The sequence below is a fragment of the Dendrobates tinctorius genome, unplaced genomic scaffold (assembly GCF_039654945.1).
Source record: "Dendrobates tinctorius isolate UK_male_01 unplaced genomic scaffold, ASM3965494v1 ptg000035l, whole genome shotgun sequence".
Taxonomy (NCBI): domain Eukaryota; kingdom Metazoa; phylum Chordata; class Amphibia; order Anura; family Dendrobatidae; genus Dendrobates; species Dendrobates tinctorius.
In genome coordinates, this window is record NW_027361703.1 from 9,445,235 (window position 1) to 9,469,670 (window position 24,436).

Below are 24,436 nucleotides of genomic sequence, written 5' to 3' on the forward strand. Positions count from 1 at the left end.
TAATATATACAGTGGGCAAAAAAGGATTTGCTACATTGACGGCTTTGCAAGTTTGCCCACCTACAAAAAATAGAGAGGCCTGTAATTTTTAGCTTAGGTACATTTCAACTGTAAGAGACAGACTCTAAAAATAAAACCAGAAAATCACATTATATGATTTTCAAATAATTAATTTGTATTTTATTGCATGAAATAAGCATTTGATCATCTACCAGCCAGCAAGAATTCTGGCTCTCACAGACCTGTTAGTTTTAATTTCAGAAGCCCTCCTATTCTGCACTCATTACCTGTATTAATTGCACCTGTTTGAACTCATTACCTGTATAAAAGACACCTGTCCACATACTTAATCAATCACACTCTATCCACTCCACCATGGCCAAGACAAAAGAGCTGTATAAATACACCAGGGACAAATATTGTAGACCTGCACAAGGCTGGGTTGGGCTACATGGCAATAAGCAAAGGACAAAGGAGAAAACAGACAATCACACAGTCCATATTATGTGCAAAAGTAAAAAATCATTTTACTGATGATCAAAATTACAGGTACAGATCACGAACACCAAAATGTGCTGGTAGCTCAAACAGCGGGATGCCGATGTGGTGACTCAAACAACTCCACAAAATTGTAATGGATTATTTAATGGTAAAAAACAAATAATTTAATAATTATACCCCCTGGAACAAATCCCAAGAATAAGTGGTATGAGACTAAGTAACTTGGATTATTGCCCAAACTCCTATATAACTACGGGGACATTATCTAAAGTATCACCCAATATCACAGATGGCAACACAGTCATAGATTCACATGATGTCAGGGGTGGCTTTGCCGAAACGCGCGTCGGGGTGCACTTGTGTACTGACAGGCCCCCACCTTTTCCTCTGGGCTTCCCGGATAACCAGTGAAAGTTCTATTGGTATGTGTACTCCTTCATTTTGTCACTGTATGTGTATCGCTATTTTCTCTTATTACTAGTTATTAATTATGATACTGATATTTTTGCTGAGTTGTCTTCTTAATGGCAATAGGCAAGCAGCTTGGTGAGAAGGCAAAACTGTTGGTGCAGTTATTAGCAAATGGATGAAATACAAGATGACTGTCAATTTTCCCATAGATATGTATAGAAAACCTCTCTGCAATCTCTCTATTTATTTGAATGTAGCTACTGTCATACATCTCACCTGGCAAAATGAATGAAAGTTTTATCTCAGCATTTCAATATTTTGGTGTTTAAGATGAAAAAACTAATTTACGTTTGCACATATAGTACTTACATATACTATGTTAGTAGCTGTGTAATGTCATATGTACAGCTAGGGGAAAGAGACCCAAAATCAAATATAATTGTAGGATAAAATCCTATATAATATATATTGGGATATGATGGAAATAATATAGGAGGTGGAGTACTATATCAAAGTCCATTTTCCCTTTTTAATTTGAGTTAACCCCATGACAGCCCCATCTTTAGAATGGTGTAGGTGAAGGTATACTTTTAGATGTTGTGGCTTTCAGCATGGCAATCAACCTATAATTTCATTCACTTCTTTAAAGGGAACCTGTCATGTGAAAAATTGCTATTACCCTACAGATATGGGGTTAATCTGCAGGTTAATACTGACCTAAACCTGCCCGGCACCCACAATTAAAGCCCCACTGCCGGGAGAAAATTACCCAGCAGCATTCTTCATTCAGACACAGTGGAGGCGCCAATGTGGTTTAGTCACTGCTCTGAGTATAGAGATCAGCGGTTGAAAGCACAGCCCTGGCACTGACAGCCAACTCCAATGCTGAGTTTGTGTTAGCCAGTACCAAGGATATGGTTACAGCCACCGTTCTCTATAGACAGAGAGGTGACTGAACTGGCGCCACCCCTGTGACTGGACGCAGAAGAATAAAGTTAATTTCTTCCCAGTAGTGCGGGCAGGTTCGGAACGCTATTAACCTGCAGGTTAACCCCATATCTGCCGGTTAACAGTATTTTTTCACGTGACAGATTCCCTTTAACCTGTATCTCAACTATGCTTTCCTATTATTCCCTCTTCCATTTATTATGCTTGGCTTATGTTCATATTTTTACCTCACTAACATATATTCCAGTATCCTCTTCATCATCTGTCCTGTAGCAGACTGTTAGACCAAGTCTGTCCTTATTGTTTAGCCGACAAAGTTCAATTTCCTGTAAGGAATTAAAATAAGAGGTATATTAACATATATTTAAGATTATCTTTCTAAAAATTGCTTTTTGTATTATTTGTTTTTATTATCGTGTGCTTTATTCAGTATTTTACATGAGCAGTATATAATGAAATCAGCTGTATATATATATTAAGCTCTTATTGAAATACTGGTATATTTTGGCATACAAGTAATTATCGTTGCATTTTAAACTCTATTTTTTCTTGGGTTTGAAAAACTTTTCATAAAAAGAAACCCTTCAATTAATCGATCACACAATTCAAGAAAAAGTCAACAAGTTCTTAGCAAGCTCTTTAATTCTCATTGTGTGTCATCAGTATAGAGTATATTTAGTATAAATGGCTACGAGGATAAACAATAAATGATTTTCTACATATAGGGTTGGATTATAGGGAGTACATAAGGGAAAATAGCTCAGGAGCCACCTCCAGCAATGTGCAGCATAACTTAGCAACATGAGGGTTGTAATGTAATGCATTTTTTTTTTCCAATGGGGACTTTGCAACCTTGATAAGGATTCAGTATCTATTCTGTACATTCAATTTTTAAGAGTACTGTACAGAAACACATAATATTTAGATTATTTCTTCCATGAAAAAAAATAAAATAAAATAGATCACATAACATATTTTTAACACGGTGCAGGGTGGCAGCCATGGATGAGGTACTGGTCTTCCACACCCAACACACTAGATGAAATTGAGGGTCCTGACTGGCTGTGTGGATTTTTACTGGACAATGGTGATATGCCTCTGCAGACCTCATGGTGAAGTTGTCTTCAGCTGGGTAGGAGCAGATGTTAAGGTTTTAAGTGAGAAAAGCCACAGTTCAAAAATAAGTAAACTTTTTAGAACTACAGTAAGCTTTATTTGAACTACAGAATATACAGCAGATCATAGGTACATTTCTTCATGGCCAATTCTTTAACAGTAAACATCAACATACATAATTCCTTCCTTTCTGAAACCACTCTCTCTCTCTCGGCTCCTCTTACTGCCTGTAACACTGCCCAGCGCACTTGCCTGGAAGCTTCCATCTGTCTCAATAACGGCACACAGATCAACAACAAGAGTCAACAAATTCAACCTGTGGTTCTGCAACCCTCTCCCCCTATGGGAGTTTCTCTGCCAATATGGCCTACTCAGCTTCCTTTGTTCTGACCCCTCTAAACTACCACATGGTGAGACTCTACGCTTCCCTCTTCTTTTCATCACTTCTATGACCGACGAGTCAATACCATCCTGCTAGGCTTCCTGCCCCAGCCCCTAATATTCTCTCTTTCACTCTCTCTGTCTCTATCCCAATTCCAGACTGCTACTTGCTTCTCTTCTCTGCTATCTCCTCTATTACCGGCTCTTAATATTTGCTCCGGTAGTTCCTCTCTTGCCAGAAGGACACCCACTGCATGAGGTCCTGGCCGCTAGTCAAACCTAAGGTTTCTTTTGCTGCAATCTCAGCCCTATCTGGCATTCCAACAGGAAGCTGTCTTCTGTGTCCCCATATAGCCCCTCCTGCTCTGGGCTAGTCCATACCATTAACTCTATCACTGACTGTTGACTTCCTGTTGCTGGGCAAAATATAGCTTCATCAATAATAATGCAAATCATTAAACATGCAAACATTATAATTCATCTCATCATATCACTTATCTTCAAGGGGGAATATGGGCAATATCTCCATTTCCTTACACATTCCAAAACCAAACAAAATAATACAACTTTGCACATTTGGTAAACTTCAAGGTTACTTTACAGCAAATATACTTTTTTTTCCTACTTTTGATTGTTTATCTTGCTCAAATTCTTTTGTGGTCACATTTTATCTTGCAATTGAAATATCTTATACTGTTATAAGTATCTAATACTGAAATTAGGGCATTGCACTACAAATAAAATAAGTAGCCAAAATGAGGCTCACGGAGAAGAAGGAGAGGACAATTTTGTTCAGTCAGTACCAATCATCTGCATTGACTTTACTGTAAGAAAAGATAATTTCTCCATAAAGGGGTTTTCCACTACTCAAACAACCCCTTCTCAATGACTATAGGGGAAACTGTGTTTGAGAAGGGATTGTCTGAGTAGAGGAAAACCCCATTAAAGGAAATGTATTATCAGAAAATGATCTATTGTTTAAATCAGATTTTTCTGTTACATGCATTTTTCAATTGTCAATATATTTTTATATTATGATTTTCATTAAAAAGAACAATAATCTGGCAATTTTTATACTGGCAGCTGGGGATTTTTTTTTCAGGCACTAATTCAATAACACAGCTAATATCAGAAGATCCACTGATTTCTAAAATGTCACTTATTAGACTGTGTGCTGTGGCTTCAATACAATATGTGTTTTATCAGCAAGATATTAGCAGCTCACTGTCAATGTTCAATGTACACAGAAAGCTGTGGTGTGGGTGGGGCTAGCTTTCTGAGCTGTGCTACATGCTATATCTAAAATCTCCGATTGTATCACAACTGCTGCACCCAGTACACTAAATGACACATCGATGGTATAAGTGTCTCTTTTGGTACATCATGCTGCTTTCAGATTAGAAAGCAAAAATCTATTGACATATTTCCTTTAATTAGTGAAACAATAGGACCTTACAGACTAAAAAAGCCCTAATGGCCATTATGAACATTGAAAATTTTTTTTTTGTATTAATTATTTTTAATACAGATTGTGACACGATTAAAAAACATTGCCAAAAATTAAAAAAGAAACATTTAATGCAAAAATATTATTTAAACAAAAGGTCATTTTCTGATGACACATTCCCTTGAAGCACATCACAGTTATTAAACTAATTTAGCATCAGTCATACCTCTTATTTGTCCAAAAGGACATAGAAACCTTAGAATGAAGTGGTGCCATGCTTTTCATTTTTATATTCAGCTCTGTCAATTTGTTCCTGTAGGATTTTACTTCAACTGCTAAAAGTCATTGTGATCTTGGCAGAATATATGGCTACAAGAGCTACCAGGACTTTCAGAAAAGACTTAACTAAAGCTTGTAATTTGACATCAATGAAAACAATCTTACTTTGGTTGTAATGATCTATTGTACTCCCAAGACATCATTGCTCCTGGCTGCGTAATGCCATGTGTAGAAAGGACTTGCACTATCGAGAACAATGGCAGACTATAGTCATTTGAATATTTATTATACTGTATATCGTTCAGTGTGCTTTATTAATTCACCACACCAGTGTTTTTTTTTATTTCACCACTGGAGTGGTGCTTCTAATCTAAGGTCACTGACTCTACCCTCATACTCACCTGCCACCATCTTCAGCTTTTATCACTGCTGCTCTTCCCGCTCTCCTCGGTCTCTGGCAGTTTGTGACCTCAGGATTGCTCTAGTGTTTTATGGAGCAAGATGAAGGTTATAACTCACTACAAGTCTATGAGAGTCTTCTTCTGGCTTCTTTCTCTCATACACTTGCACTGAGAGTTTGTGATGTTATTTCTGACTTCTGGACAGTCAGAAGTTGCAGTCTCAAGATGGCAACCAGAGGGAAGCTGAAAAATGTGAGTATGATGGAAAGTGAGTATAAGAGTGGAGGCAAGGACCCTACATTAGAAACACCATTGTTGATTGTTGTTATTATTTAACCCCTTCTTGACAGTTGACATACTAGTACGTCATTGGCCAGGCTCCTGCCTTTGATGAAGGCTCACACTGAGTCTGCATTTTTCCCTGCTCTTGATGGCTGATTTGATCAGCCATCAAGTGCTTCTAACAGCTGCAGGTGGATTGGAGATCCACCCACAGCTGTTATCTAGTTAAATGCTGCTATCAATCATTCACAGTGGTAATTAACATGCATACAAGAAGTACATCATTAATCACGCCCATCGGCGAGCCCGTGATCGTGAGGAACCGATGGGTTGTCTTGAAAACCGGTGGGCTGTGATTCCTGCTATCGGACGATTGCAGCTTAACGTCTCTTAAGGCATGTATTTATTGGAATCTGTCAGCAGGTTTTGGCTATCTCATCTGAGAGCAGCCTGATGTACGTAAAGAGAAGCTGAATTAAACAATGTATCACTTAGATTACTGGGTGCAGTCGTTCTTAATCAGAGTTTTTAGATTTACCAATTCAGCAGAGCTGAGAAAGCTAACCCCGTCCACACCAGGCAAAGTCCATAGAAAGTGAGATGCCAATCACAGGAGGGGGTGCGTTGGACCAAGGCTCATAGGACTATCTAATCACAGCAATGATAAGCGACTGGTGCTAAAACACTACAACAATCATTGTAAGCAAATAAAATAAGTAGCCAAAATGAGGCTCACGGAGAAGAAGGAGAGGACAATTTTGTTCAGTCAGTACCAATCATCTGCATTGACTTTACTGTAAGAAAAGATAATTTCTCCATAAAGGGGTTTTCCACTACTCAAACAACCCCTTCTCAATGACTATAGGGGAAACTGTGTTTGAGAAGGGATTGTCTGAGTAGAGGAAAACCCCATTAAAGGAAATGTATTATCAGAAAATGATCTATTGTTTAAATCAGATTTTTCTGTTACATGCATTTTTCAATTGTCAATATATTTTTATATTATGATTTTCATTAAAAAGAACAATAATCTGGCAATTTTTATACTGGCAGCTGGGGATTTTTTTTTCAGGCACTAATTCAATAACACAGCTAATATCAGAAGATCCACTGATTTCTAAAATGTCACTTATTAGACTGTGTGCTGTGGCTTCAATACAATATGTGTTTTATCAGCAAGATATTAGCAGCTCACTGTCAATGTTCAATGTACACAGAAAGCTGTGGTGTGGGTGGGGCTAGCTTTCTGAGCTGTGCTACATGCTATATCTAAAATCTCCGATTGTATCACAACTGCTGCACCCAGTACACTAAATGACACATCGATGGTATAAGTGTCTCTTTTGGTACATCATGCTGCTTTCAGATTAGAAAGCAAAAATCTATTGACATATTTCCTTTAATTAGTGAAACAATAGGACCTTACAGACTAAAAAAGCCCTAATGGCCATTATGAACATTGAAAATTTTTTTTTTGTATTAATTATTTTTAATACAGATTGTGACACGATTAAAAAACATTGCCAAAAATTAAAAAAGAAACATTTAATGCAAAAATATTATTTAAACAAAAGGTCATTTTCTGATGACACATTCCCTTGAAGCACATCACAGTTATTAAACTAATTTAGCATCAGTCATACCTCTTATTTGTCCAAAAGGACATAGAAACCTTAGAATGAAGTGGTGCCATGCTTTTCATTTTTATATTCAGCTCTGTCAATTTGTTCCTGTAGGATTTTACTTCAACTGCTAAAAGTCATTGTGATCTTGGCAGAATATATGGCTACAAGAGCTACCAGGACTTTCAGAAAAGACTTAACTAAAGCTTGTAATTTGACATCAATGAAAACAATCTTACTTTGGTTGTAATGATCTATTGTACTCCCAAGACATCATTGCTCCTGGCTGCGTAATGCCATGTGTAGAAAGGACTTGCACTATCGAGAACAATGGCAGACTATAGTCATTTGAATATTTATTATACTGTATATCGTTCAGTGTGCTTTATTAATTCACCACACCAGTGTTTTTTTTTATTTCACCACTGGAGTGGTGCTTCTAATCTAAGGTCACTGACTCTACCCTCATACTCACCTGCCACCATCTTCAGCTTTTATCACTGCTGCTCTTCCCGCTCTCCTCGGTCTCTGGCAGTTTGTGACCTCAGGATTGCTCTAGTGTTTTATGGAGCAAGATGAAGGTTATAACTCACTACAAGTCTATGAGAGTCTTCTTCTGGCTTCTTTCTCTCATACACTTGCACTGAGAGTTTGTGATGTTATTTCTGACTTCTGGACAGTCAGAAGTTGCAGTCTCAAGATGGCAACCAGAGGGAAGCTGAAAAATGTGAGTATGATGGAAAGTGAGTATAAGAGTGGAGGCAAGGACCCTACATTAGAAACACCATTGTTGATTGTTGTTATTATTTAACCCCTTCTTGACAGTTGACATACTAGTACGTCATTGGCCAGGCTCCTGCCTTTGATGAAGGCTCACACTGAGTCTGCATTTTTCCCTGCTCTTGATGGCTGATTTGATCAGCCATCAAGTGCTTCTAACAGCTGCAGGTGGATTGGAGATCCACCCACAGCTGTTATCTAGTTAAATGCTGCTATCAATCATTCACAGTGGTAATTAACATGCATACAAGAAGTACATCATTAATCACGCCCATCGGCGAGCCCGTGATCGTGAGGAACCGATGGGTTGTCTTGAAAACCGGTGGGCTGTGATTCCTGCTATCGGACGATTGCAGCTTAACGTCTCTTAAGGCATGTATTTATTGGAATCTGTCAGCAGGTTTTGGCTATCTCATCTGAGAGCAGCCTGATGTACGTAAAGAGAAGCTGAATTAAACAATGTATCACTTAGATTACTGGGTGCAGTCGTTCTTAATCAGAGTTTTTAGATTTACCAATTCAGCAGAGCTGAGAAAGCTAACCCCGTCCACACCAGGCAAAGTCCATAGAAAGTGAGATGCCAATCACAGGAGGGGGTGCGTTGGACCAAGGCTCATAGGACTATCTAATCACAGCAATGATAAGCGACTGGTGCTAAAACACTACAACAATCATTGTAAGCAAATAAAATAAGTAGCCAAAATGAGGCTCACGGAGAAGAAGGAGAGGACAATTTTGTTCAGTCAGTACCAATCATCTGCATTGACTTTACTGTAAGAAAAGATAATTTCTCCATAAAGGGGTTTTCCACTACTCAAACAACCCCTTCTCAATGACTATAGGGGAAACTGTGTTTGAGAAGGGATTGTCTGAGTAGAGGAAAACCCCATTAAAGGAAATGTATTATCAGAAAATGATCTATTGTTTAAATCAGATTTTTCTGTTACATGCATTTTTCAATTGTCAATATATTTTTATATTATGATTTTCATTAAAAAGAACAATAATCTGGCAATTTTTATACTGGCAGCTGGGGATTTTTTTTTCAGGCACTAATTCAATAACACAGCTAATATCAGAAGATCCACTGATTTCTAAAATGTCACTTATTAGACTGTGTGCTGTGGCTTCAATACAATATGTGTTTTATCAGCAAGATATTAGCAGCTCACTGTCAATGTTCAATGTACACAGAAAGCTGTGGTGTGGGTGGGGCTAGCTTTCTGAGCTGTGCTACATGCTATATCTAAAATCTCCGATTGTATCACAACTGCTGCACCCAGTACACTAAATGACACATCGATGGTATAAGTGTCTCTTTTGGTACATCATGCTGCTTTCAGATTAGAAAGCAAAAATCTATTGACATATTTCCTTTAATTAGTGAAACAATAGGACCTTACAGACTAAAAAAGCCCTAATGGCCATTATGAACATTGAAAATTTTTTTTTGTATTAATTATTTTTAATACAGATTGTGACACGATTAAAAAACATTGCCAAAAATTAAAAAAGAAACATTTAATGCAAAAATATTATTTAAACAAAAGGTCATTTTCTGATGACACATTCCCTTGAAGCACATCACAGTTATTAAACTAATTTAGCATCAGTCATACCTCTTATTTGTCCAAAAGGACATAGAAACCTTAGAATGAAGTGGTGCCATGCTTTTCATTTTTATATTCAGCTCTGTCAATTTGTTCCTGTAGGATTTTACTTCAACTGCTAAAAGTCATTGTGATCTTGGCAGAATATATGGCTACAAGAGCTACCAGGACTTTCAGAAAAGACTTAACTAAAGCTTGTAATTTGACATCAATGAAAACAATCTTACTTTGGTTGTAATGATCTATTGTACTCCCAAGACATCATTGCTCCTGGCTGCGTAATGCCATGTGTAGAAAGGACTTGCACTATCGAGAACAATGGCAGACTATAGTCATTTGAATATTTATTATACTGTATATCGTTCAGTGTGCTTTATTAATTCACCACACCAGTGTTTTTTTTATTTCACCACTGGAGTGGTGCTTCTAATCTAAGGTCACTGACTCTACCCTCATACTCACCTGCCACCATCTTCAGCTTTTATCACTGCTGCTCTTCCCGCTCTCCTCGGTCTCTGGCAGTTTGTGACCTCAGGATTGCTCTAGTGTTTTATGGAGCAAGATGAAGGTTATAACTCACTACAAGTCTATGAGAGTCTTCTTCTGGCTTCTTTCTCTCATACACTTGCACTGAGAGTTTGTGATGTTATTTCTGACTTCTGGACAGTCAGAAGTTGCAGTCTCAAGATGGCAACCAGAGGGAAGCTGAAAAATGTGAGTATGATGGAAAGTGAGTATAAGAGTGGAGGCAAGGACCCTACATTAGAAACACCATTGTTGATTGTTGTTATTATTTAACCCCTTCTTGACAGTTGACATACTAGTACGTCATTGGCCAGGCTCCTGCCTTTGATGAAGGCTCACACTGAGTCTGCATTTTTCCCTGCTCTTGATGGCTGATTTGATCAGCCATCAAGTGCTTCTAACAGCTGCAGGTGGATTGGAGATCCACCCACAGCTGTTATCTAGTTAAATGCTGCTATCAATCATTCACAGTGGTAATTAACATGCATACAAGAAGTACATCATTAATCACGCCCATCGGCGAGCCCGTGATCGTGAGGAACCGATGGGTTGTCTTGAAAACCGGTGGGCTGTGATTCCTGCTATCGGACGATTGCAGCTTAACGTCTCTTAAGGCATGTATTTATTGGAATCTGTCAGCAGGTTTTGGCTATCTCATCTGAGAGCAGCCTGATGTACGTAAAGAGAAGCTGAATTAAACAATGTATCACTTAGATTACTGGGTGCAGTCGTTCTTAATCAGAGTTTTTAGATTTACCAATTCAGCAGAGCTGAGAAAGCTAACCCCGCCCACACCAGGCAAAGTCCATAGAAAGTGAGATGCCAATCACAGGAGGGGGTGCGTTGGACCAAGGCTCATAGGACTATCTAATCACAGCAATGATAAGCGACTGGTGCTAAAACACTACAACAATCATTGTAAACAAATAAAACATGGCATCCCTGAAGTCTGTGTTAACCCATACCTCATGCTGTCTTCAGATTATATAGGAAACAGATTCCCTTTATATACAGTAAAAAGTAAAAAAGTTTTAAAAAATATTTAAAAGATATAAAAACAAGTTAAAATCACCTCCCTTTTGCCCCATTAAAAATAAAACAATAAAAAATACACATATTTGATATCTCTTCATTCAGAAATTTCCGATCTATCAAAATGTCAATAAATTCATTCCGATCAGTAAATGGGGTAAGGAGAAAAAAATCAAATCCCCAGAATTATGTTTTTTGGACACCGCAACATTACAATAAAATGCAATAAGATGTGATAAAAACATTTTATCTACCCCAGAAAATGGCAACAAAGAGAAAAAAAATTGGGGGGATGATTTTCAGAATTTTTTTTCACCACTTTAAAAAAAAAACAAAAAAACAACTATACAAATCTTTGGTTTCTGAGTCCTTCTATTGACATGGGGAATCATATTGCCAGGTCAGTTTTACTATATAGTGAATATGGTAAATAATAATAATAATAGCATTTTGGAACTGCACTTTTTTTGCAATTTCACCACACTTGGAATTTTCTTTTCAGTTCTCTAATACACTATGTAGCAGAATAAATGGTGTCACACAAAAGTACAACTCATCCCGCATATAACAAGACCTCATACAAGTATACAGATTCCCTTTAATAAATCACTTGGATAGGCAAATTTTCTAATCTATATTTGAAATTTACTGTGAACATACAGTTTCTTAGCCTAGATTCCAGTCGTCCAGCATGACACATTAATGGTTTAATTTTTATTTTCACATTCTCAGATATTGCTTCAACAAATGTGTGTCTATCACAGGGACAATAGCACTTCATGGAAAAGAACAGCAACAACAGATTGTCTTCACATATTGGACAACCTGCCATCCCGTTTCTGACTTTGCTATGATGATCTTTGAGACCGTTTGTGGCTCTACTCATATTTCAGCCATAAATTGCTCTTTCAGCGAGTTATCTTTTAACAATAGTTGTGAAATATAGTCATCGCAAGACTGCCTACGGAAGCGGAGAGAAATCACTAAAATTATTTTTCCAAGTCAGGAATTCAAACATTACAACTAAATCACTGCCACTGATCTTCTGCCAGAGAAAAAGTAAAAATCATATAAATTACAATATAACTGTAAGTATGGCAAGGGAACTTGTCATTTCTTTCTAAAAGAAGTGGATCAGGAAATACATTATTAAAGTAACCCAAGCCAAATATTATGTTCTATAACCATATAGTTTAGGTATTCCTACTTCCTACTACTACCAGATACTTTTTTCTTTGTACTGTATTTAAAATACAGATTAATTTGTCAGTCTTCACACAGGTGAGATATTAAAGGATTTTCCAGTTTAAGAAAACCCCTGTGCCTAGGAGCAGTTTTTTACTCCCTGCAGTGTTAACATTGACGGCGCTGCAGCCAATCAATGAGCTCAGCAGCTCTGAGCAGCTTGTGCTGTCAACTAGGGAAAAGCTGTCGAGTTCACTTAGTGGCCTCAGCACGGTGACAGTGATGTTAAGCACTGAAGACTATCAGGAGAAGCAGTGTAGATTCAGTGCTTGACTGCGAGAGAGTGAGTATAGAAGAATTAAGTTTTTATTTTTTGTCACAGTTTGTATGTTTTTTTAACCCCTTAACCACCGGAGGTATTTTCGTTCTTATATTTTTGTTTTTCGCTCCCCTTATTCTCAGAGCCAAAACTTTTTTTTTTTCTGTCAAAGTGGCCACGTGAGGGCTTGTTTTTTGCAGGACGAGTTGTACTTTTGAACGATGCCATTGGTTTTACCATATCATGCACTAGAAAATGGGAACAAAATTTCAAGTGCGGTTAAATTGCAAGAAAAGTGCAATCCCATAAATGTTTTTGGTTTGCTTTTATACTAGGTTCATTAAATGCTAAAACTGACCTGTAATTACGATTCTCCAGGTCATTACGAGTTCGTAGACACCAAACATGTCTAGGTTGTTTTTTATCTAAGTATCTGTAGCGTCCCCATTTTTCGTGGTCTCAGGGGCTTATTTTTTTGTGTGCTGAGCTGACGTTTTTAATGATATCATTTTGGTGCAAATATGATCTTTTGATTGCACATTATTGCCTTTAAATGCAATGTCGTGGCAACCAAAAAAACTTAATTTTGGCGCTTTGACTTTTTCTCGCTACGCAGTTTAGCGATCAGGTTAATCCTTTTTTTATTGATAAATTGGTTGATTCTGAACATGGTGATACCAAATATGTGTATGTTTGATTTTTTTTTTAATTGTTTTATTTTGAATGGGTCAAAAGGGGGGTGATTTGAATATTTATTTTTTTATGTTTTTAAAAACATTTTTTTTATTTTTGGCATGCCTCAATAGTCTCCATGGGAGACTAGAAGCTGCCACAACTCGATTGGCTCTGCTACATACAGGCGATGATCACATCGCCTCTATGTAGTAGAATTACTCACTTGCTATGAGTGCTGACCACTGGGCAGCACTCACAGCAAGCCGGCAGTGACAACCATAGAGGTCTCCAGGAGACCTTCAGTTGTCATGCCAACCCATCAGTGACCCGCGATCATGTGACGGAGGTCACCAGTGGGCGTATTTCCGGTGCAATTGCCTGATTCGCATGTTAAATGCCGTTGTCAGCATTTGACAGCGGTATTTAACGGGTTAATAGTCGCGGGTGGATCATGATTGCACCCGCGGTTGTTCTGGGCACTTCTCAGCTGTTCAAAGCAGCTGACATGTGCTGGGAAAGATGTGGTCTCACTGCCGGAACCCACAAAGGGAGGGAGTCGGACATCGGAGTAAATTTTATCCATTGTCAGAAAGGGGTTAAACATACTGTGCCTTGGGACAAGTGGTTTCTGAAACTGGAAAAACCCTTTAAATGCAAATAATTGTTCCTGAAGCTAAACAATTTTGTGTGTAGCCTTGCTTGTATATACATTTCTCAACTTTGAAATAACAACACAAAGAAGGAAAAGATGTGGAATTATGGTAATCACTGGTTAGACAGACATGTTAGGCAGCTTCATACTAGCATTCAGCAGGGCTGCGGATGGCAGCCTACTTCCTTCTTTCTTCCTCTGTCAAGCCCCGCCCACTGCCACACCCCCTCCTTCAGCTCCACCTATGTCTGCATGCATCCTACATACCTATGCAAGCTATTGAAAAATGTGTAGAAGTTGAAATAAAATTTAAACTTCTCAGTTTATTCAGTATTAAGTATGAGCACCACACAAAGAAATACATACACTTACACTTCTTGCCAACTTATTAATGATAAGCACACAAATCATCAAGATCGAGATCCGCTGCTGGCAGCTCCTGTTGTGATTATTAACCAATGATGTCCAAGATGTGCAGAGGTGCTATAGGTCATGGTAGAACAATTAGGACATGCAGGCTGCTCAAAATAGCACAGGCAACTTGCAGTCTGACAATGCAAGTTAAATAACAGCTACTAGGATACTTTAAAGAAATGTCCATACCAGTGGTTCCATAATGCAATACCAAGCTGTTAGCTGGTGTTAGCATGAGGACTAGAGGTGTCCAATTACCATACTTTATGCTACCCCAAACCATATTTCTGGTAGAAGGATTGGTGTGATATTTCCTTATGAAGTCCTGTTTATGGAATTGCTAATATCGTTTTCAAACTGATCTCCAGATACCATTGCGCCAAAAGCAAAAGTAGAAAAGGATTCTGTCAAAATCTCAGGTTGTGGGTTGTAATAATCACCTAGGCAGGTTAACGATGCAACTATTTTTATTCCATAAATCCATAGCCATACAACAAATCCAACCGGTCCTTGGCTTTGAATTATGACATTGGCCAAGTGGCACACCAACCCTGCTCCTAGGTTATTTCCCAGCAACACATCTACTGGTATGTGCTGCACTACTCCTACATCCACCATTCCATGACTGTGATCCCAGTCTAAATGCAGACGGGCCCTCCGAATGTTCAGAGATTCTTCTCCGGCTACGTTGACTAACATCCGGCTGCCAGGAACAATACATTGGTCTGATACTAGATGTTCTTTGATCAAAGTAATAGAGGAGCCCTTCAACCTCCACGCCCTCTACCTAAACCAGCTGCAGATGCTGGTTCTTGGTCGCTGAGGTGTCCCATCTAGTCCAGGGGACTTGCTCTTGTACCACATACAGCACTGGCAAAAATTAAAAGACCACTTCCAAATGTTCAGTTTAGGCTGGTTTCACATTCGCGCTTTTTAAGCGCACGCACGGCCGGGGGTAGCTCCGCCCCCGAGCCGGCTCTCTGCCCGGCGTGCCCGCCCCTTCCTTGTAGCGCCGCCTCCTAGTGCACAGCGGCGCCTGCGATCGGCGCACCCTATCTTTAGCATAGGGTGCGCAGATCGTGCGCAGGCCATGCGCTAGTTGCGCTTTGACCTGCGCTGCGCACTTTTGACGGTGCGCCGTGCGCGCCAAAATCCGAAAAGTTTGATTTTGGCGCGCACGGCGCACCGTCAAAAGTGCGCAGCGCAGGTCAAAGCGCAACTAGCGCACGGCCTGCGCACGATCTGCGCACCCTATGCTAAAGATAGGGTGCGCCGATCGCAGGCGCCGCTGTGCGCTAGGAGGCGGCGCTACAAGGAAGGGGCGGGCACGCCGGGCAGAGAGCCGGCTTGGGGGCGGAGCTACCCCCGGCCGTGCGTGCGCTTAAAAAGCGCGAATGTGAAACCAGCCTTATCTGTTTTTTCTCTTTATATGTATATTTTTGAGTAAAATGTAAATTGTTCTTCTAGTCTACAATCTTCTGACAACATGTCTCCGAATTTCCAAGCAATAAATTTTGTTTGTTCTTTTCTGAAAAGGAGAAATGGTCAAAATTGAAAAAAAAATGCAGTGCTTTCAGACCTCAAATAATGCAAAGAAAACAAGTTCATAATCATCTATAAACAACAATACTAATGTTTTAATTCTGTAAGAGTTCAGAAATCAAAATTTTGTGCAATTACCATGATTTTTAAAAACAGCTTTCATTCGTCTTGGCATGCTTGCCACCAGTTATTCACACTGCTTCTGGCACAAAAATGTAAGCAGTTCTTCTTTGTTTGATGGCTTGTGACTATCTATCATCCTCTTGATTACATTCCAGAAGTTTTCAATGGGGTTCAGGTATGGAGAATGGGCTGTCCATGACAGGTTTTTGATGTGGTGGTCTCTTAATTTTTGCCAGAGCTGTATGTCTTTTCCTCTTCCCATTGGGGTAGTGGGATCCTCTCTCCTTCAGCATGCCAGCCCCATTGTAGCTCAGTGTTCTCCGATTGGGACGTGGATGATGGGGGCTAGAAAGTTCCCAGCATTCCCTGGCAAAGTGTCCCATGTGTCCACAGTTATGGCAGTTTAAGCCTCCTAGCCCGACGTTGGCTGCACTGGGGGGCTTGGGAAATATCCCCCTATTTGTACAGTCTGAAATCCCCTTCGTTCCTCCTCTTGCCAGTCCATGGATCTCGCTGGCTTCCATGTAAGCTCCAGTTCGCAACTCACTGGGGCTGTACTTTCATGTAGCCGAGGTCGATTAGCAGACCAATCATCAGCCAATCCTGTAGCCTCATCCAGGCTAGTGGCTTTCTATCCACCACCCATTCTTTTAAGTCACCTGGGAGCTTGGGCATATATTGTTCCAGCATGAATACTGTATACTTTTGCATAAATAAGAAAAAAGGAGGCAGTACTCCAATAAATATTGAAAAAAGTGGACCTTATTAGCCCATATGGTGTGGCTACACCATATGGACTAATAAAGTCCACTTTTTTCATCATTTATTGGAGTCCTGCCTCCTCTTTTCTTTTTTATTATTTATACAAATAGATAGATAGATAGATAGATAGATAGATAGATAGATAGATATCCTGCAGATGTATAATTTCACAACCCCTCTACATATTATAAACTTACACCCTTTAGTGCTTTCATGTTGAGCTTATTCTATACCTTTTTAGGCTTGTTTAACCTAATAAATAAATAAATATTACAACATGTCCCATCTATTTTTGATAACCAGCAAAGGTAAAGCAGACAGCTGAGTGCTGATATTATCAGGCTGGGAAGGTCCTGGTTGTTGGGCCCTTCCCAGCCTAAAAATACCAGCTATCAGCCACCCCAGAAGTGGCTCATCACATTAGATGCCCCTATTTTGGTGCTTCACGTTGGCTTTTCCTGATTGCCTTGCAGCATTGGCAATCAGGGTAATGAAGTTTGGGGTGATTTCAACTTTGAATTGTCAAAATTCAAAGCTGTCATCAAGTCCTGGTGTTAATAATAGAGAGGTGTATATTAGACACCACCATTACTAACCCAGTAATTAAAACAACACACACACACACACACACACACACAAAATGCTTTATTTGAATAAACACTCAATGGTTCACTAATTTATTAAAAAAAAAGATAAAGCAGGTCCGATGTAGTCCAGGAAATCCAATGCAGTACAGCAAATCTAATGTCCACAAATGGATACCTGAAAAACATAAAAAGAGAGAAATAAAAACAAAACACTGTCTCTCATTCATCAATTTACTACAAAATAAGGGTCCCATGCAAGTCCGACGTAGTCCAGCGCTTCCCACGACATTCATCAATTCCATTATTAAAAGCCTATGTAGACTTGTTCTGAGTCTCTGTAGGTTTTTTGCAGCAGCTACTCCTTGCTCATGATCCGTCGGCTCTGAAGATCGATGACATCAGTAATGATATTGCTCATCAGAGTTGCAGAGTCTCACAGAGGACAGTGTGACTCGGGGACGCTGATTAGCGTTATCGTTACTGACGTCACCGCTCTTCACTGCTGCCGTAGCGTGAGCCGGGAGTGGCTGCTGCTATAAGCCTATGGAGATACAAAACAAGTCTCCATAGGCTATTAATGATGGAATTGGGGAACATCAAAGGAAGCACTGGATTATGTCGAACCTGCATAGGACCTTATTTTCTAATAAATTGGTGATCGAAGGACAGTGTCTTGTTTTTATCTTTCCGTTTATGTTTCTTAAGTTTCCATTTGTGGGCTATGACGGATTCCCTGGATTGCATCGGATTACCTGGAATACGTCAGATCTGCTTGTTTTTTTAATAAACTGGTGAACCTGGAAAAATGTCAGTGAGTGTTTATTCAATTAAAGTATTTTTTTGTGTGTGTGTTTTTTAATTACTGGTTTAGTAATGGGGGTATCTGATAGACACCTCTTCATTACTAACACTAGAGCTTGATGTCAACTGTGTTTTTTGACAATTCAAAACAGAAATCAACCCCAAGCCTCATTACCCTGACTGTCAACATACCAGGGCAATCAGGAAGAGTCAAGGAGAAGCACCAGAATTGGAGCATCTAATGTCATGCACCACTTCTGGGGCAGCAGAGGGTTGGTATTTTTAGAGTGGAAAGGGCCCAATCACCACAGACCTTCCCAGACTGATAAAATGAACCTACAGCTCTCTGCTTTACCTTGGCAGGTTTCATAAAATAGGGGGGAACCCACTTAATATTTTTCAATCATTTATTTATTTATTTATTAACTTAAACAAGCCTAAAAAATTGTAGGATAAACTCCACATGAAAGGCATTGAAGGGAGCAAGTTAACAATATGTAGGAGGCTTGTGAAATTATACATCTGCAGGATTATCTATCTATTCTATCTATCTAATATCTATCTTGAATACAGTATATCTAATTCCTTACTATCATCTATCTATCCACATCTTTATGTAAGATTGCTTTATTAGTTTTGTAAACTAGCTTTAAGTTAAAACGATGATAAAAACGCATTGCATACGGATTGCATACGCATGTCATAAGGATATTATACGGATGCTAGGCAAGAAAAAAACGCACACTAGCCTAGCACTCGCATGACAAAAGGTAAGCCATATGGATTTCACTTGTCTTACTTTACTGGATTAACATCAAATCGATTTTTTATGCAGTTTAGAGTGAGGCCTTATATTGACCAACCAAAGGTATCAAACTTTAATCCCAAAAGAATTGATCTGAATTTTTAAGTTTCATGGGCGAACACAAATTTCAATCTGATTTTTTTTGCTTCTTCTGTATGCCACAGATTGAGGCTTAGATGTTTGAAAATATGATCATTTGCAGATCTTAGCAACACTTGCTAATTCCTAGATTTGCATAACATACGGCTTTTCCTTCTTGGTTTTGCCATTTCAGTGTTAAGGAATGGATCTAATGTAGAGCACAGTTCTTTTTAATCAAGAAGGTCTTTATACCCCAGGGTAGGGTCCAAGATGTAATGCAGAGCACTAAAGTTTGCAGTTCAGACATTATTTTTCCAAATGTTAAATAAGTGACATTTGTTCTTGATTATAGTTTCATCTAAACAGGTCGGCAAACATCTGATGATGAACAAGCTAAACACTCATTTGTCCGGTACAATGATTTTCAAGCAGGCTTAAAAAATACATTATTAGCAGCACATTGTCCTATGTAAACAGGTGATGTGCTGCCTATAACATGATATTCTATATGTTTAGAATGATCTTGTAAAGGCTTGCCCTGTGCGCATAGATTTCTGGTGGGTTTGCATTAAAAAGTAATTAAACAACATGCATGTCGCCAATTTACTCTTGTTGAGAGTGCCACCAAACCCATTATTACGGCAGAGTCAGACAGCCATCTACTATATAATTGTCTAATTCTGTCTATCTGTCTGTCTGTAATGGAAATCCCACCTCGCTGATTGGTCGCGGCAGTTAGGCCGCGACCAATCAGCGACAGTTGCTTAGTCGTCGTGGCAACACGGCCACATTGCTTATTGTACAGGCACATTACAGCCGTTAAAGGCATCACTGCTGCATTGCTCATTACACAGGCACAGTCCTGTACATATTCTGGAGTACAATACATTAGGTAAAAGCAGAACAGTGACTGCAGCTCTGGGTGTAACTTGCGTACAATACAGTAGGTGACAGCAGAAAAGTGAATGCAGCTCTGGGTGTAACTGGAGTACAATACATTAGATAACAGCATAACAGTGACTGCAGCTCTGGCTGTAATAGGAGTATAATACATTAGGTAAGAGAAGAACAGTGACTGCAGCTCTGGGTGTAACTGGAGTACACTACATTAGGTAACAGCAGAACAGTGACTGCAGATCTGGGTGTAACTGGAGTACACTACATTAGGTAAAAGCAGAACCGTGACTGCAGCTCTGGGAGTAACTGGAGTACACTACATTAGATAACAGCAGAACTGGGTGTAACTGGAGTACACTACATTAGGTAACAGCAGAACAGAGACTGCAGCTCTGGGTGTAACTGGAGCACAATACATTAGGTAACAGCAGAACAGTGACTGCAGCTCTGGGAGTAACTGGAGTACAATACATTAGATAACAGCAGAACAGTGACTGCAGATCTGGGTGTAACTGGAGTACACTACATTAGGTAACAGCAGAACGGTGACTGCAGCTCTGGGTGTAACAGGAGTACATTAGGTAACAGCAGAACAGTGACTGCAGCTCTGGGTGTAACTGGAGAACAATACATTAGGTAACAGCAGAACAGTGACTGCAGCTCTGGGAGTAACTGGAGTACAATACATTAGATAACAGCAGAACAGTGACTGCAGATCTGGGTGTAACTGGAGTACACTACATTAGGTAACAGCAGAACGGTGACTGCAGCTCTGGGTGTAACAGGAGTACATTAGGTAACAGCAGAACAGTGACTGCAGATCTGGGTGTAACTGGAGTACAATACATTAGATAACAGCGGAACAGTGACTGTAGCTCTGGGTGTAACTTGAGTACAATACATTTGGTAAGATCTGAACAGTGACTGAAGCTCTGGCTGTAACAGGAGTATAATACACTAGATGGTGGCCTGATTCTATCGCATTGGGTATTCTAGAGTCTCTTAAAATAAAAAATAGTTATATACTCACCTTCCGACGACCCCCGGACTCTGTCCCTCCTCTCACCATGCTCCCGGCATCTTCCGGTCCCAGTAATGCTTAGCGAGAAGGGCCGGAGATGACGTCACTCTCGCGAGAGCACGACGTCATCAGCGGTGTTTTGCGCTAACCATTACTGGGACCGGAAGATGCTGGGAGCGTGGTGAGAGGAGGGACAGAGTCCGGGGGTCGTCGGAAGGTGAGTATATCACTATTTTTTATTTTAACAGAGACTCTAGAATACCCGATGCGATAGAATCGGGCCACCATCTAGTGTATTAATATGCAGCTTTCACATCTGGGTCGGGCCAACTGCCAGTCTGTACCTGGACTGCATTACGATCTTGCTCCAATTTCAACGGCCATCCGACTGCGCTCTTAGTCCAAGTAGTCAGTAAACAGTTAATGTAACACGGTGGACATTGTGTAACAGACACCTTTCTTTGGTGCAATCCAAAAATATATTTGTTGAATATTGCAATTTAGTCACATGCATTTATGCAAATGAAAAAAATGTCAAGCATAATGCACATAGTTATTATTTTTGGCATAAAACATTTATGCCTACATTTTGGGGCAAAGTACACAATGTATCAGACACATCAACCTTTATAAATGCGTCTTGTCTTGCAATAATCAATGCAAAGGGAACACAGGCAGCCTACCTGCAGCAATAACATTACATTCACAAAATTAATTGTTACTACCGAATGCATGCAGTCATTGGACCCTTAAGGTAAATGCAAAAGGTGCATATTTACTGCGTATTTTCTGTGTACATTTGTGTTTGCAGCATAATATGGTACCAGTGATGTCAATGACAAGTCTACACAATGCATAGATTTTCTGAACGTAAGTTGCATGTGATGGCGATTTTAATACTGGCAGCATGTCAATTCTGTGTCCAGAATTCATTGCACACTTCACAAAAATCTACAACAAAATCCATATATAAAACACATGGATTTTGATGTTAAAATACTAAAAAAATAACCTCTGCGGATGTGTAACGGAAAATCTGTATTCAATTCACATTGTGCAGTTAGCCTTACAGTATTGCTATGAAGAAATATAGCTTTCTCCAGAAAAAAAGTAGACCAGATATGGCAGCGGGCAGATTATCCAATTCATTTTAATGCATAGTCAACTTTTTAAAAGGTCAATGAAAACCCTTTATATCTGCATGGCAGGTTGGCAATGATTACACCAAAATATGACTTTATTTTCCTGTTACTACTGAAGAATTACTTCATTACTTCAGCTTTTAAGGTTCAGACTACAGGGAGGTTCAAAATGTCCTTTATTGTTATATTTTTTTCAAGATTTTACTTGAATGGGATTTAAGTAATTTCAACTTACATGCATCTCTTACTTTATCTTTAAAAAATGAAGGCGGCACTCTATCACAATGGAGTGTACTTAAGCGGTAATACTTTTGTCCCTTGAACACCTGACCTATGTATGAGTTCATAGCCATGTGATCAGTCTTTGTTTGTTTGATTGAATTTTGATTGATTTTACATATGCTAATTTGTGTTTGTTGACATGTGCTTTCACACAAAAGTGGACTTGAATAGAGAATTCTAATATTATCCCTATTAGAAAGAAGATGCAGCATCCATCATGTATTAGATCATGTCAAATGAAAGTTGTTGGGTCAAGCAGAAAACAATTGGGGCCTTTATGGAAACTTCACTGATTCAATTTACTCTTTTCTCCACCTACTGCAGAAAGATCTAAATGGCTTTGCCAGCCTTATAGAGAATGTGTCATCTGCAAATGACCTATTGTTTGCAGACAGATTTTTTTTGTTAAACTCTTAGAGATGGAGCCAATTATGACCTTAATGACGAAACTGCATTTTTCAAATCTGACATGTGTCACTTTATGTGATAATAACGCTAAGATGCTTCAACATATTCCAATGATATTTCAATTATTTATTCGTAACACATTGTGCTATGTTAGCTGTAAACATAAGAGAATAAGTTTTGAGGTTTCTGAAATGTGATAAAAAGTTTGAACAATTATCAATTTTCAAACTTTAAATGCTTATGTCCTTAAACTAGACAGTAGAGATAAGAGGATCTTTTAGAAATCAAATTCAAGAAATTTTCCCAAAAAGTTTGATTTGAGGTGTATAAACTTGCGTGAATCTCAATACTGGGAAGCTTTAATTGCTCAGGATATACAAATGTGGGAGAGAACAGAGAGGAAAATAAGAGGTTTCTGTTTATAGGTGAGGGAGAAAGAGGATCTGGCTAACCATAAGAGCTTGCATTTTAAAGGCGAAAGATAGATGATCCAGCTGACCATAAGAGCTTACACGCTGCATAAGAGAAAGGACCCTGCTGATTAAAAGAGCATACACTTTAAAAGAGAGAGAGGAAACCTGCTGACCTTACAATCTACAGAAGAGAGAGACTTACCATTGACTCTCGCAGGGCAAAACTGTGCACTGCTGGGAACTGCTGATCTGTGCTGGTCCATAAACTGACTACCACCAAAGAAGGTATGATGATCCATAAATGTCATAGCTGCGGGCATTATGGGGATGCCATGATAATGCAAATTTCAATAAACTCAACTAAAACTTGATCCTCAGCGGATCGATCCGCTCATCTCTACCAAGTAGTCATACCACACAAAATAGTTAAAAAAAACATTTACCATATGTCCACTTTACATTATGATTGTTAAAACGTTCTTTTATTTTGGTATAATATTATAAGGGTTAAAATTTAATAGCAACTTTTCAGCTTTTTGGACCTTTTTCGATTTGAAGTTACTTTAAGAAGCCTATTTATTAGAACCATCCAAAATTGATACAGTTTTAAAAATGTTACTCTTCAAATTATTGTAAACTGCTGTCAAGATACTTGTTAGCCCTTCAATTGCTCCATTGAAGTTAAGACAAAGTGGAATGAAAAAATCAAAAATTACATTTTTTCCGATAATAAATTACTTTAACCCCATATTTTTAATTCTCACAAGGGATAATGATAGTAAATGGACCCCAAAAATTTATTAGGCAATTTCTCCAGAGAATGGCAATGTCCCATATGTGTTTGGGTACATGGCAGAGCTTAGAAGTGAAGTAATGTTATTTGGTATTTGGAGCATAAATTTGGCTGGAATAGATTGCATACGCCATGTCACAATTGAAGAGCCTCTGAGGTACAAAACCGAAAAAAAACCACACATGACTTCTGCTTGAAT

General features: G+C 39.0%; 1 protein-coding gene across 1 annotated transcript in view; it reads right to left on the reverse strand.

The window, feature by feature from the left end:
* The window catches only part of PDZRN4 (PDZ domain containing ring finger 4), a 332,607-nt gene that overhangs the window by 84,507 nt on the left and 223,664 nt on the right, over positions 1-24,436 (reverse strand). Inside the window, exon 4 of the mRNA XM_073573259.1 lies at positions 2,088-2,186. Within this exon, the coding sequence (XP_073429360.1) occupies positions 2,088-2,186 (99 nt within the window). The remainder of the gene's footprint in view (positions 1-2,087; positions 2,187-24,436) is intronic.